Source organism: Cyprinus carpio, chromosome B13 (assembly GCF_018340385.1).
Source record: "Cyprinus carpio isolate SPL01 chromosome B13, ASM1834038v1, whole genome shotgun sequence".
NCBI classification, from domain to species: Eukaryota; Metazoa; Chordata; class Actinopteri; order Cypriniformes; family Cyprinidae; genus Cyprinus; species Cyprinus carpio.
In genome coordinates this window covers 13,307,815-13,320,547 of record NC_056609.1, presented here as the reverse complement: position 1 = coordinate 13,320,547, position 12,733 = coordinate 13,307,815, and the positions used below count along the sequence as shown (strand labels likewise).

Genomic DNA, 12,733 nt, shown 5'->3' with positions numbered 1-12,733 from the left:
TTGTATAGGAGTGTAACGATGCTTTAATGTAATGATGAGGTGTCCATGTGTGGAGGCTGTTTTGTTCTATAAAAGCATTAGAGTGGCAGTAATGCACCGCTGTGAGGTTGGCCATCATCAGGCACGCGCATTCAGTTCACATCAGACACACAAAACGGGGGAGGCTTCTCATATGTCGGGTGCTAAAACGTCTTCCTTTTATCTGACGTGCGTCTGCTTTCATTTCCGTTCACTGTAAAAATCACTTCGTCGTCTGAATGGCTAAGTCTCCACGCAAATTCTTATCTTTCTCTTGTGTGCCGTTCATTTTTGTCTCCGCTGGTCATGAAGCTAAATGGCAGTTAGCCTAGCAGTGTCGCTACCCCCTGTAGCTGGACTAAAAAAAGTGGCCTGAAAAATCAATCAATGAAAACCCCCTTCAGGACCAGCTCTTGGATGTCTCTAAACTGTTATAAACCAGCAAAGGTCGAGAGGACGCAGCAAAGGTGCTCACGAGGGTAAAGAAAATAAGTCCGTGTACTGAGAAAGAGAGTGAAAAAAGGAAAACGGAGGACAGCAGCAGCAGCTGGTCGGCAGCTAAAGTGAAAGAAAAACACCAACATCCCTGTGATGGCAAACGAGCCGGTTATTCTGAACGTCTATGATATGGTAGGTGACTTTATACAAATACAAATAACTCGCTCCAGTGACAGAGGTGTGTAGTATTGGCACTAGTTCAACGCATTCATTGGCTGTGTCTCAAAACCTTGTGAGCTGCCTACTTGGGCAGCATTTTGCGCACGCTTAAACGAGAAACGTTACTCAGTCAGCTTGCTAGGTTCTGAGCCGTGTCAGTATGCATGCATGCATTTTAAAGCTCCATTAGTAAATGCAATGGAAAAGAGATAACGTTTTATAGTCCAAGGAAATGTGTGCGGTAGCTATTTGGAAGCTTATCAGAGAGGATACAGCTTTTGTTTACTTTCATAAGCAGTACTTTAGTTTAACCACGTTCCTGTAGTAAGAGATCAAGTTTGTTAGAATTGTAAGTATTGAGATGACAGTCTAGCTGAAAGCTTTGACCCAGTTAATACAACTGTCATTTGAATCCACCTGTGAGATCTGAGACAGCTGTTGAGATGTCACACTAAACATAATGGATGCTTTGCTTTTTCAAATGTCAAGAGAATAGCTCATTTAATCAGTATTACAGTAATATTACAACCCTCTTTATAGAAGTTTCAATTCATAGCTAATTAATATTAAGAAACCTGAGTATCAGAAAACAATTCTGCAGTGTGTAATTTTCTTTTCTGTCAAACTCAAAAGCATCAAGCTTTGCTTGACAACAACAAAAAAAAAAACATACGGAATAAAAGCCAGAAAGGAATATTGCAGAGAGACATGAAGTGCTTCTCCTGGTTCAGAGTGTTCCGTAATCACTTCACTCCAGGTTTTCTATTTCTTGCTCAAGCTCATGAGGGGTGTCAGGGGGCTTCTACACCACAACTGTATTTTATGGGCCTACAAACACAAACTTTTGAAAATGGGTTTCAAAAGATACATTACCTACACAACAACAATGTACTACAAACTACATTTTTTGTGTATGTAATTCACGTTTCTGTAGTTTACACAGACGATAACTGTACTGTGCACTTTGAAACCCATTTCCAAAAGTTTGTTTTCAGGCCTCCAAAATGTAGTTGTTGTGTAATTGAGTTTTCAAAACGCATAGTTTTTTTCTATTTTTAGTTGAAAATGGTGTAAATGCCCCCAAAGTGCAAGTTTTGAAAGCGATACTATTACCATGCAAACTACAAACATGCAAGTTTGTGAAAATGGTGACGTCACATGCAGATGTATTACAGGTTCAGTCTGTAGGAATGCATATTTGCACAGGCACATAGTGTTTCTTTACAAAGTGACATCGCCAACTACTGACCTAGCTTGCATAATACAGCGTTTTTAGTCGATTTGGCAGAACTATCTGAAGGGGGATTGTTTTGACAACATTGTTGTCATATAAACATACCCTCAGAGACTAGAAGTTGTGCAACAGTCCATTCCAGAAGTAAAAATCCCAATCATCATCTCCATACAGAAATAGCTTTTTAACGATAAATTATAGGCCAAGACATTAAAGGGTCATGAAACCCCAGACTACTTTTTCTGAGATTTTAGCAGAGGTGTTTATGTTGCACCTCATAGAAGACAATGTTAGCATCCGATAATTTTAACTGTTGGAGAAAACTGGTTAATTGTAAGCTTTTTTGCGCTATTTTCATCTTCCGGGTTTAAAATTTACATTGTGTTGACGTCACAATTTGTGTCGTGGCAATGGATTATAGTACATAGATGACGCGTCGGTGTCTATTAAATTATTCATGAGACTGCATTTTCTTATCCTATGAGAAGAGGCTTCGCTTAATTATTCACAACCGCATGTGTTGATTCGCTATGACAGACGTTTCATACTGTGACATGACATCGCACACATCAACTGAGAGAAACGTTCATGGACTGAAGAAGAGTGTTTGTTTTTGTTCTGTAATAAGAGTTCGGCACAAACACGATTCATTTACTTGGTGAGCATAACCGTTTTTTCTGTCAAAAGGCTTATATAAACGCCACAGAATAAGCCTTAAAAGTTCTCAGAGGTGCAACAGTGCGTTCATATATATGTTTTCGATGAAGAGTGCAAATGGCTGTGCATTTATTTGTGTTTTTAACTTGATAGGAGTGAAATGAAACTGTCTGTCTCCCCCTTCTTCCTCCTCCTCCTCCTCCTCCTCGGCCGCTGCGCACCACGCCCACTTTTTTAGCCTTTTTTAAAACTGTGGTGTGTACTAACCCGTGCTGAAACAGGGGGTTTCATGACCCTTTAAAGACAGACCTGCTCTAAGCTATGAGGTTGTTAATTGATGCTATATGCTTTTGTTGGAGCCAGCAGCCCACATTATTTCAATTTATTTTTAAACAATTGTGTTCAGCAGCAGAATTTCTTTTGGATAAACTACATTACCCATGATTCTGCAAAAGCTTTCACCAGTTACAGAAGTGAAACAAGCAATTTGCACCAGAAGATCTCTTTACCACCCACCCACGCCCATGAAACAGTCCAATGAGTCCATTTCCCTACACTCTCAAAGTACTTGAATATTTGTATGCATAACATATTTTACAATAAATGTAAATATCTTTTAAATTAATAGTCTAATATTTTTCCATAATTTTTAATTTGATAATATAATTATATCCAATAATATTTTTTAGCCTACATGGCGTAAACCACTGTATGTCGCAAGTCACTTTGTGCTGTGGAAGGCCTATTATTTTAAATTAATGCAAATGCATTTTACCCCAAATGTACAAAATGTTGTAGGCTGAAAAAAAGACTATAAAAACTGACCATACCTTTTAAGTGTCATTGATCACTGAGTAATGTGAATAGTCTCCATTTAAAGATTTAGTCTGTCTCATGTGTCTCATTGACCCTTTGAAACAGGGTCACGGAAGTGTATACTTTCCTTAGGCAGGCGCACTCATAGTATGTTGGAATATTTTAAGCCTATGTTCTCACATAAAGATTAAGGCTAGAAATTTGAGCTGTTCCAGGTTTTAAAAGATGTCAAGTAATCTTAATTAGGATGGGAATCACATTATAAGTTGTATGTCCTTAGTTAAGCCTATAAACCATGTAGGAGATTTGTAGCTCATAAAGCTGAAAATGGGAAATTTGTCAGAAGTAATCTTTCTGTTTTAACAGATAAATGACCTATGATTTCTAAAGTGTAATTTGAAGTTTTGAGGCTAATTCATTATTTCCACGAATCCACGAATATCACGGGTTTGTGTCATGAACCTAAGTTCCAGCCTGACAGTAAGGTCTTTTACTGAAATAAAGTCCCCTTACAGCAGTTCCCATAGGAACTTGTCAGAGTGAGATATCCCACATAGTTCATGTCAGAGCTTGTAGATTTTATTTTCTAATCGCAGCTCTTGGCATAAGAGTACTCTTGCTGAAAATCACACTCAGAAGCCAGTTGGTAATCACAGAGAGTCTAATCCCCAGTTCTGTAATTAAGGATATGTATAATAAGCTTTGAAGTAATTGAGGCCAGAAGGATAAGTGTCTTATTTGACATCCCTGAATGATGAGAGAAGTTGGAGAACTGTCTAGCTGATCAACTTTTCCCATCCCTTTTCACATATTTTTGACTAACTTTTCGTATTTTTAAATTGTTTTAAACAAACAACACTTTACATTGTGCCAATTGATATACTGCAAATGTAGTTAAATTAGTGCAGTAGGTTAATGCCATAAAAGACATCTAGAAACCATCTGGTCCAGTGACATCTTATTTTCTGATGACACATAAGGGCCTTTCACACCGCAGGATCCTTTTCATAGTACCATAACTAATTGTGGAACTACTCACTTTTTGGTGTTTTCACACCGCCGGAAGTGGGTACGATTTAAGTACCGGACTGCCTTTATCAAAAACCAAATTAGCTCCTACTCCAGAGCAGGGTCTAACCAGTACAACTGGTACTACCCTCAACGTAAGTAGACAGTGATTGGCCAGACGCGTTCAAAAATGCCATCACCCGCCATGATTTAAAAAGTCGTGTAAACATTGTGTCAACTTATTTCGCAAGTTTGGAGAACAGCGATAGATGGACGGACGCTGAAGTGCAGGCACTTGTTGCAAATGTAGCACTGCCAGTTGTCATTGGAGAATCTAAGCCCCCCTTTCCGTTATTTCAATCAATTTACGTATACATCGACATTCCATGTCCATTAATGTGAAACCCGCGAGACACAACAAAAACACAGCTCCAATCACAGCGTCCTCCATCCTCCTGTTGTTAATGTTGTTTTTCTTTGTTTTCATTGTTAAACGCCGTGCACAAACGACATCGCTGTCGACCAGCTTACATCACTTCCTAGTACACTGTTTCCTGGGAAATAGTTCTCGCAAAATCGTCCCAGAACTTTAGTACTGTACATTTAGTTCTGGAACTAAAGCGGTGCGAAAGGCCCTGTAATCAGTTGTGGACAGCTGTTGGTTACTTCCTTAAACAGCAGACCTGCTAATGAAATAGCCTTCGTTGGGTGTGAACACAAAGGTTTGTCAGGGCTCCAGACTGCGACCATTTTTTCTGCCGGTGCAAGTAAATTTTGTGCGCGATCGCACTGGCGCGACCACCACGTTGTTCTACTCGCGCTGCCATTTCTGTCGCATATGAGAAACATCAAATGGCAAACGAAATGAAAGTGTAACAAAATCCCGCTACTTGTTTGAGCTGGGCACACCGTTTATCAGCTCAGACCACGATGCAAACAAACTAGTCCGTGCTCAGAACAGCTTTAAGCTGGCTGCACACTAGACAATTTTAAAAACCATGGGAGACCACAGACAAGAAGACAGTTCAACCGATTTTTAGCCTTATAATCCTCTGAACACACATACTAGACGATTCGACCAGACCACGAGACCACACACTTGATGATTGTAGGAACGATTTCACAATCACACTTGATCTCACAGAGACTCACAAGATCAAACGTGACTAGATAGGAAAGACAAATAGAGGACAATCTGCTGGCGCGCATTCTGTTTCACATTGAAAAACAAAGTATAAATAAAGAATATGGGTGATGTTATCTGCTTTCATGGCATGTTTGTGGCTGCCAAGTTTCATCTATAGAAGCATGCAACATCCGGTAGGTGATGCTGCATCGTGGGGATCACATCAGAGGCATCCGGATCAATACTTTTAGTTCTATTTAAACATGTTATTTATGATATTTATGATTTGAGTTCAGTGACGCTCCGTCTCAATCGGGAGCAGATAAGTAATCATAATGATACCAGACAATAGAGGATTTTTTGGACAAAAAAAAAATTGCGACAAGCCATGAATCAGGCCACACCACGATCATTTGGGGATGCAAATCGGGCCTAAAAATCGTCTAGTGTGCGGCCAGACTTACTCGTAAACCAGAGTTGATTTCGCGACACTGTTGCTGCACAGCACTGCAAGGTCCAGAAGCGTTTGAACTCACTGTACAATGAATAAAGATTGCTGTGAGATCTAGTGAGATGCATTCAAATTCTGCACAGAAATCTCTGTTATAAACTGATCAAACAGCGCTAATGTAGTAACGCTAACTGTAAACATGGTGTTGTGGCAGAAATAGTCGAATGTTATTACATTATTTATTTCTGGGTTTGTACAGCCTTTTGAGAGAGACATTTTCAGTCGAAATAAAGCAATTTTTAATGACTTACAACTAAAAGCATTTCACACAACTATTTCCAGAACTTTAAAGCTCTTAAATGATCCAATTTGAATGTTATTTTCAATGGGATGACCAAAATATACTGTGGTGAACAAACACTTACGTAAAATTAAAAAAAAAAAAAAATACATCAAATCACCATTATAACCTGTAGATGGCAGCAGAGGAGCACTTATTTTTATTTATATTTTGAAATAATAAAATCACTATTATAAAATCACTATTATAAAATATCAAATCCTCAAGAAATCAGATTTTGGCAGGTTTGCTCTTTTTTTTTTTTTTGAATGAGTAAAAAACGTCACGGAGTGCTTTGAAAAACAAAGTTTTTTTAATTTGCGACTATCGCACATAATCACTGAAGTTGTTGATCTGCATAAAAAGATTTTGATTTTTAGATTTTGCACGTTACTGTTGTTAATAAAATACATATTGTAAGCTTCCCAACTCAAGCTTAGTGCTTTACTGTCAAATGTGTATAAACATGAAATGAACATGTAATAATATTACATGTTACAAATATATATATATATATATATTATTATATATTTGTTGTAGTAAAAAGAATACTGCACATTGTAATCTCTATGAGTTAAGTCTATTTATTATCAAAGCAATTGTCAGTGATAAGGTTAAAATGGGGAAAATATGTGAACGACTGCATTGCAGGCTGATTTAAGGTGTGCCCCTAAATTCTATTAGTAGTGTAATTGAAAAGATAATTTGCATAATAAAACCTAAAATAAATTATTTGAACCTGAACCATATATATATATATATATATATATATATATATATATATATATATATATATATATATATATATATATATATATATTTTGAATGTTTTTAATAATGTTTATAATTAGCTTATGAATATCCACTTAAAATGTACATATTGCTCATATTTGAGGCACCTACAGAATGTTCTGCAAATCCCTCATTTTTTAAAAAATAATATATATATATATTTTTTAAGTTTAAATAGTGGTTTAAGTTGCCCATATACCTGATTCAGGGTATGATCTATTTTTAACGGAAATGAAAACCAAGCCATGAGGGTGGAAGCACAGTGCATTCAATGGATTGTTGTTTAACAACATACCAGTTGTTTGGCTGATGAAACATTTTTATTCAAAAACAAAAAACTTCAGTAATGTCTATAGGAGTGTAATAGTACTGTACACTTGAGTTCATCAATTTCATAGTTAAGAATGGTTTATTATGGAGAATGAGAATCTATTGGATATATTTCCATCTATTATTAATATCCTTTGCAGATTTGAACACTGCAAATGAAAACAGCAATCCAGTTCTTGAAACACTTTTACCATTTGACTGTATGTGACTCAGACTTGTTTTGCTTCCTTATAGTACTGGATCAATGAGTTCACTACCTCTCTGGGAATTGGAGTCTTTCACTCAGGAATTGAGATCTATGGCAGAGGTAAGGCTTGCATTATGACTCCAACACAAATGAGTCAAGCTGCTCCAAAATCCAGTGTTTAACTTGCCTGACTGCAACAAAGAAAGAAGGGGGTGTCTAAACATGACTAAACCTCACACCGTAGATGATCTGTGGATGCAACGGGAAGAGACCTTGACATTTTAAGCAGTTTCTGCTTCCAAAGGCTTCCAGTTTAAATAGATGAAGAGGAGATGTTTTGTTTGGCAGTTTGTGAGAGTTTGCATTGGCCTTCTTGAATGATGTCTGTGTGAACAAAATGACTAAAAAGGGCACACAGCCTTCCAGGGAGTTTATAAAGTAAAGTGAAAGTGAAAGTTGTGACATTTGCCAAGTATGGTAACCCATACTCGGAATTGGTGCACTGCATTTAACCCATCCAAGTGCACACACACAGCATTGAGACGTAAACACAACGTGAACACACACCCGGAGCAGTGGGCAGCTATATCCAGGGCCCGGGGAGCAACCGGGGGTTCAGTGCCTTGCTCAGGGGCACTTCAGTCATGGGTATTGAGGGTGGAAGAGAGCGCCGTTCATTCACTCCCTCCCACCTACAACTCCTGCCGGCACCGAGACTCGAACCTGTGACCTTCAGGTTACAAGTCCAACTCTCTACTAGCTACTGATCATCAAAGTTTGCTTTTCACCTTTACCCCAAATCGACAGATACAGTAGACCGACCTATAAAGACCTATAGCACACTAACATAGCATCCTCACTTCGGTGTGTAAGTTATAGAAATAAGTTTATTTACACTATCTACACCCATTGTTGAAGTGTGCAACAGTAACTAAAACTAGTAAAAACATTTTCATTAATTGAAATAAAACAAAATATGTGTAAAAAAATAAATAAAATAATTGTACTGAAAGTACTATAATTCCTAAAATACAACGAGTTTTTTCTTGTGTGTATTTGAGTTTAACTCAGTCCAGTACTCATGTGCTGTGACAGCCAGTTTCTGCGTGTGTGCTCTGAAAACCGTATGCTAGAATAGCATGACTAACTGACAATACTTTAAAATTCATGCAAATTATAAAAGGTGCTCTATAGCACATTTGTGTGCTAACAATCTCTCTGTAAAGGCAGATCATGGAGAATCTTTAATAACCTAACTCATACGTTCTCTTTTATTGCAGAGTTTGCCTATGGAGGACATCCTTATCCTTTTTCAGGTATATTTGAGATAACACCTGGTGACGCCACAGAACTGGGAGAGACATTCAAATTCAAGTGAGTCACAATATTTATCACTATGCTGATCAGACTGAAAGGATATGTCTGCAACAACCTCTTCCTCTCTCTGCCTTTTTCTCACAACCTCTTTACTTTCTACTTTCTTTCTCAGAGAGGCCATTGTTTTAGGGAGCACAGACTTTACAGAAGAGGATGTGGAGAGAATTGTGGAGGAAATGGGGAAGGAATATAAGGGGAATGCCTATCACCTCATGCACAAGAACTGCAATCACTTTTCCTCAGCACTATCAGAGGTATATATATATTAATCTTTTGGGTCCACGTTGCCGTAAAGAGTCTAAAATCTCTCGATATCTCCCTCCTCACGTCTGCGGCAGATGCTCTGTGGTCGAGAGATCCCACGCTGGGTGAACCGACTGGCCTACTTCAGCTCTTGTGTGCCCTTCCTTCAGAGCTGCCTGCCAAAGGAGTGGTTGACGCCGGCCGCACTGCAGTCCAGTGTTAGTCAGGAGCTCCAGGGAGAACTGGAGGAGGCCGAGGATGCTGCGGCCTCTGCCTCGACGTCTTCCTGCGCCATGGCACCTGCTCCCAGACCTACCCGACACCAACCACGCCGATGAACCCTTCTGCCTTGAGTGACAGGCCACCCGTGCTTTGAGCTGGACCACAGCTTCTGCTGCCAATAGACCCCTCACCCCCTCTCCTGAGAGACTAGCAATTCACCAGCGGACTGGATGAAACCCACCGTCTGTGTGCACTGAATTATTTCAGTACGCTCAAGTGACCGTTACGGGCCTGGAAACTATCACTCTTGTTTACTGTAAAACCTTCTATGGGTTCGTCAGTGTTTTGACTTAATTACGTATTGGCCTTTTATGTTTTGTTTTAAAAACTCAGGACTTGAATACAATTGCTTTGTTTAGTCACCGTTTTTTTTTTTTTTTTTTTTCATGCTTTTCTTACGCCGGAGTTACGCCTAGTCAGTGAATATGAGATTTTTTTTATGGAGAACATTTGTTTACAGATTTCTTGCGTTCCGATCCATGTATGTTTTGTTGTTGTGTGCGGGTTACAAAAGCCAAATCTCCACACTTTTGTAATGACACACATCCCACACTTTGGTGACTGTGCCTGAAGATTTTTACTGTTACGTGCTCAGAGAGCTCTGCACTCTTTCTCTACAGATCTCTACCTGTTCGGTCTGCTTTGAGTGGCAGGCTTTTTATCCTATGAGACCTTCCTCAGATGTTTTACACCTTTTTAGTTTTTAGAGTCTTATATGTACTTGAGACAACATTTGTATTCCATTTTATGATTATTAAATAAAATATACAAGTCTGTTCTCAAACAAAGTTATCCGTTAATTCTGACAACTCTGTGGAAACATACAAGCATAATTTATTACTTTCTCACTCTCTTGTCATTTCGAATCCATATGTGTTTCTTTCTTTTATCAAACAAAAATAGAGATGTTTAGCAGAATGTCTGAGCTGCTCTTCTCCATATAATGAAAGTGAAAAGTTACTAGTCTCCATAAATGACAAGTGCCATGAAAGTAGTCCATACAACTTGTGCACTATATTCTAAGTCGCCTGAATAATGTACAGTATGAAAGCTTTGTGTGAGGAATGGACTTAAATTTAAGTTATTTAATAATTAAAAATCTTGTTGGTCACCATTCTACTAAATCTCTTGGTCGTGGCCTAATGGTTAGAGAGTCGGACTCGTAATCGAAAGGTTATGAGTTTGAGTCTCGGGCGGGCAGGAATTGTAGGTGGGGGGAGTGAATGTACAGCGCTCTCTCCACCCTCAATACCACGACTGAGGTGCCCTTGAGCAAGGCACCGAACCCCCAACTGCTCCCCGAGTGCCGCAGCATAAATGGCTGCCCACTGCTCCAGGTGTGTGTTCACGGTGTGTGTGTGTGTGTTCACTGCTGTGTGCACTTTGGATGGGTTAAATGCAGAGCACGGAGATATTTTGGATGAAAACCAGGAGGCTTGAGGCTGTCCCATAGACTGCCAAGTAAGTAACACTGTCAAGGTCCAGGAAAGTATGAAAAGCATCGTCAGAATAGTCCAGGGGTAGGCAACGTCTGTCCTGGAGTGCCGAAGTCCTGCAGACTTTAGCTACAACCATAAAAAAACCTCACTTGTCTGTAGCGTTAGTAATCTTAAAGACCTTGATTAGCTTGTTCAGGTGTGTTTGATTAGGGTTAGATCTAAACTCTGCAGGACATCGGCACTCCAGGACCAACGTTGCCTACCCCTGGAATAGTCAATCTGCCATCAGTGATTCAACTGTAACGTTATGAAATGACGAGAATACTTTTTGTACACAAAGAAAACAAAAATAACTTTATTAAACTATTCCTCTCCTATGTGTCTCTAGCGTAGTAGCATCATTTTGTAGCAGTATGTTTTCTTTCAAACCAAAGTGTAAATACATGCTCTAATACGCTGTTTTCTTTCAAACCAAAGTGTAAATACATGTAAAAAAAAAACGTATCCTTGTGGCGCGGCTGACAAGCCTACCGGTTTTCATCCAAAATATCTTAAACTGTGTTCAGAAGATGAACTAAGCTTTTATGGGTTTGGAACGACATGGTGGTAAGTGAATAATGACAAAATTTTCATTTTGGGATGGAGTAACCTTTTAAATAAGTCTGCAGAGAATGGCCCGATACAAAGTCAACCTGAAGTGGGGGGTTTTCTTTTGAAAGTATTTTCAGTCATGGGACATTACAAATCAAATATTTAAAAAAATTCTGTTTTGAATTTTTTTTAAATCACAGCTTCATCAGAATGGTACTAAACTTGACTTGACTTTCATGGCAATTGGAATGAGAATTATTGAATTATAGTTGAATTATTGCTTTTATTTTACATATTTGCTGTGCAGTCACACCAGTTCATAGGTGTGTGTGTATGCATGTGTGTGTGAGTGGATGTGTTGGTTTTGTACTTGATGTTTTAGAGTTTCACCATCATTGCTGTGTACTTTTTTTTTCTGCATTGTGTCAGATTTGTTAATTGTATGTTTTTGTCGATTTCCCATTCTTTTTTTTTTGTGGTTGGTCGTTTTTGACCGAAGACCACAAGTGTGAATTTTTTTACGACCACTTAGTCTGCTCGATTCATGCCCTCAATATTTTTGTGTTTTGTACCATTCTGATGAAGCTGTGATTTTTAAAAATTCAAAACAGGAAATTTTACTGAATAGCACCAGTGGGTTTTAAACAAAACAACAGACAAACAAAAATCTAATCAAAATGTATTTTGTGTTCCACCAAAAAAATTATACATGTTTGGTGAGGGATGAGTAAACAATGACAGAATTTTGAATTAAAACATTTTTGGGTGAACTATTACCATGCTGTAAAATGCTAACAATCAAAATAACTCTTATTAGTTCAATTTTAATTTTTTCAGAGCCGAGTTAAGATCCCAGATACTGTTTCCACAGTGTCTGTATTCACAGAGTCAGTTTCCTCCTGTGTGTTTGTCCTAGCACAGCAGGGAAAGGCTTTCAAAATGTCACCCATTCCATTTGTAAGGAAGATTGAGAGGAATGGGTCCACCAGTGGGCCAAGATAGAGAAGAAGATCAGATACAAGTCCCAAGTAGTATACATAAGAGCTTAAAGCCAATGCTTTGAACAGAGTATTTAGGATAAAAGGAAGGTAAAGTATACTGTAATTACACAAGATGACCGCTTGCATACCCAGAATCTTGTTTCTGTTAGTCACAGGTGCTGGCCGTCTTGTACACCACAAGGCT

At 38.6% G+C, this 12,733-nt stretch overlaps 1 protein-coding gene across 2 annotated transcripts; it reads left to right on the top strand.

Moving 5' to 3' along the window:
- Positions 1-85: 85 nt before the first annotated feature.
- Positions 86-10,278, top strand: LOC109087014 (deubiquitinase DESI2). 2 transcript variants are annotated; one of them, XM_042736684.1, is made up of 5 exons: positions 86-648; positions 7,664-7,736; positions 8,897-8,990; positions 9,106-9,247; positions 9,407-10,278. In XM_042736684.1, exons 1-5 carry the CDS (start codon positions 610-612, stop codon positions 9,572-9,574), a joined length of 516 nt encoding a protein of 171 aa, XP_042592618.1. In that variant the 5' UTR covers positions 86-609; the 3' UTR covers positions 9,575-10,278. The 2 variants fall into 2 exon arrangements, with proteins under 2 accessions (XP_042592618.1, XP_042592617.1); XM_042736683.1 differs by having other exon boundaries at positions 88-648; positions 9,332-10,267.
- Positions 10,279-12,733: the final 2,455 nt, after the last annotated feature.

Bases quoted from the DNA above. Each gene is read 5' to 3' on its own strand.
- LOC109087014 (XM_042736683.1), top strand. From the start codon at position 610: ATGGCAAACGAGCCGGTTATTCTGAACGTCTATGATATG. The intron at 649-7,663 runs GTAGGTGACTTT...GCTTCCTTATAG, and splicing joins TTCTGAACGTCTATGATATG to TACTGGATCAATGAGTTCAC. The intron at 7,737-8,896 runs GTAAGGCTTGCA...CTTTTATTGCAG, and splicing joins AATTGAGATCTATGGCAGAG to AGTTTGCCTATGGAGGACAT.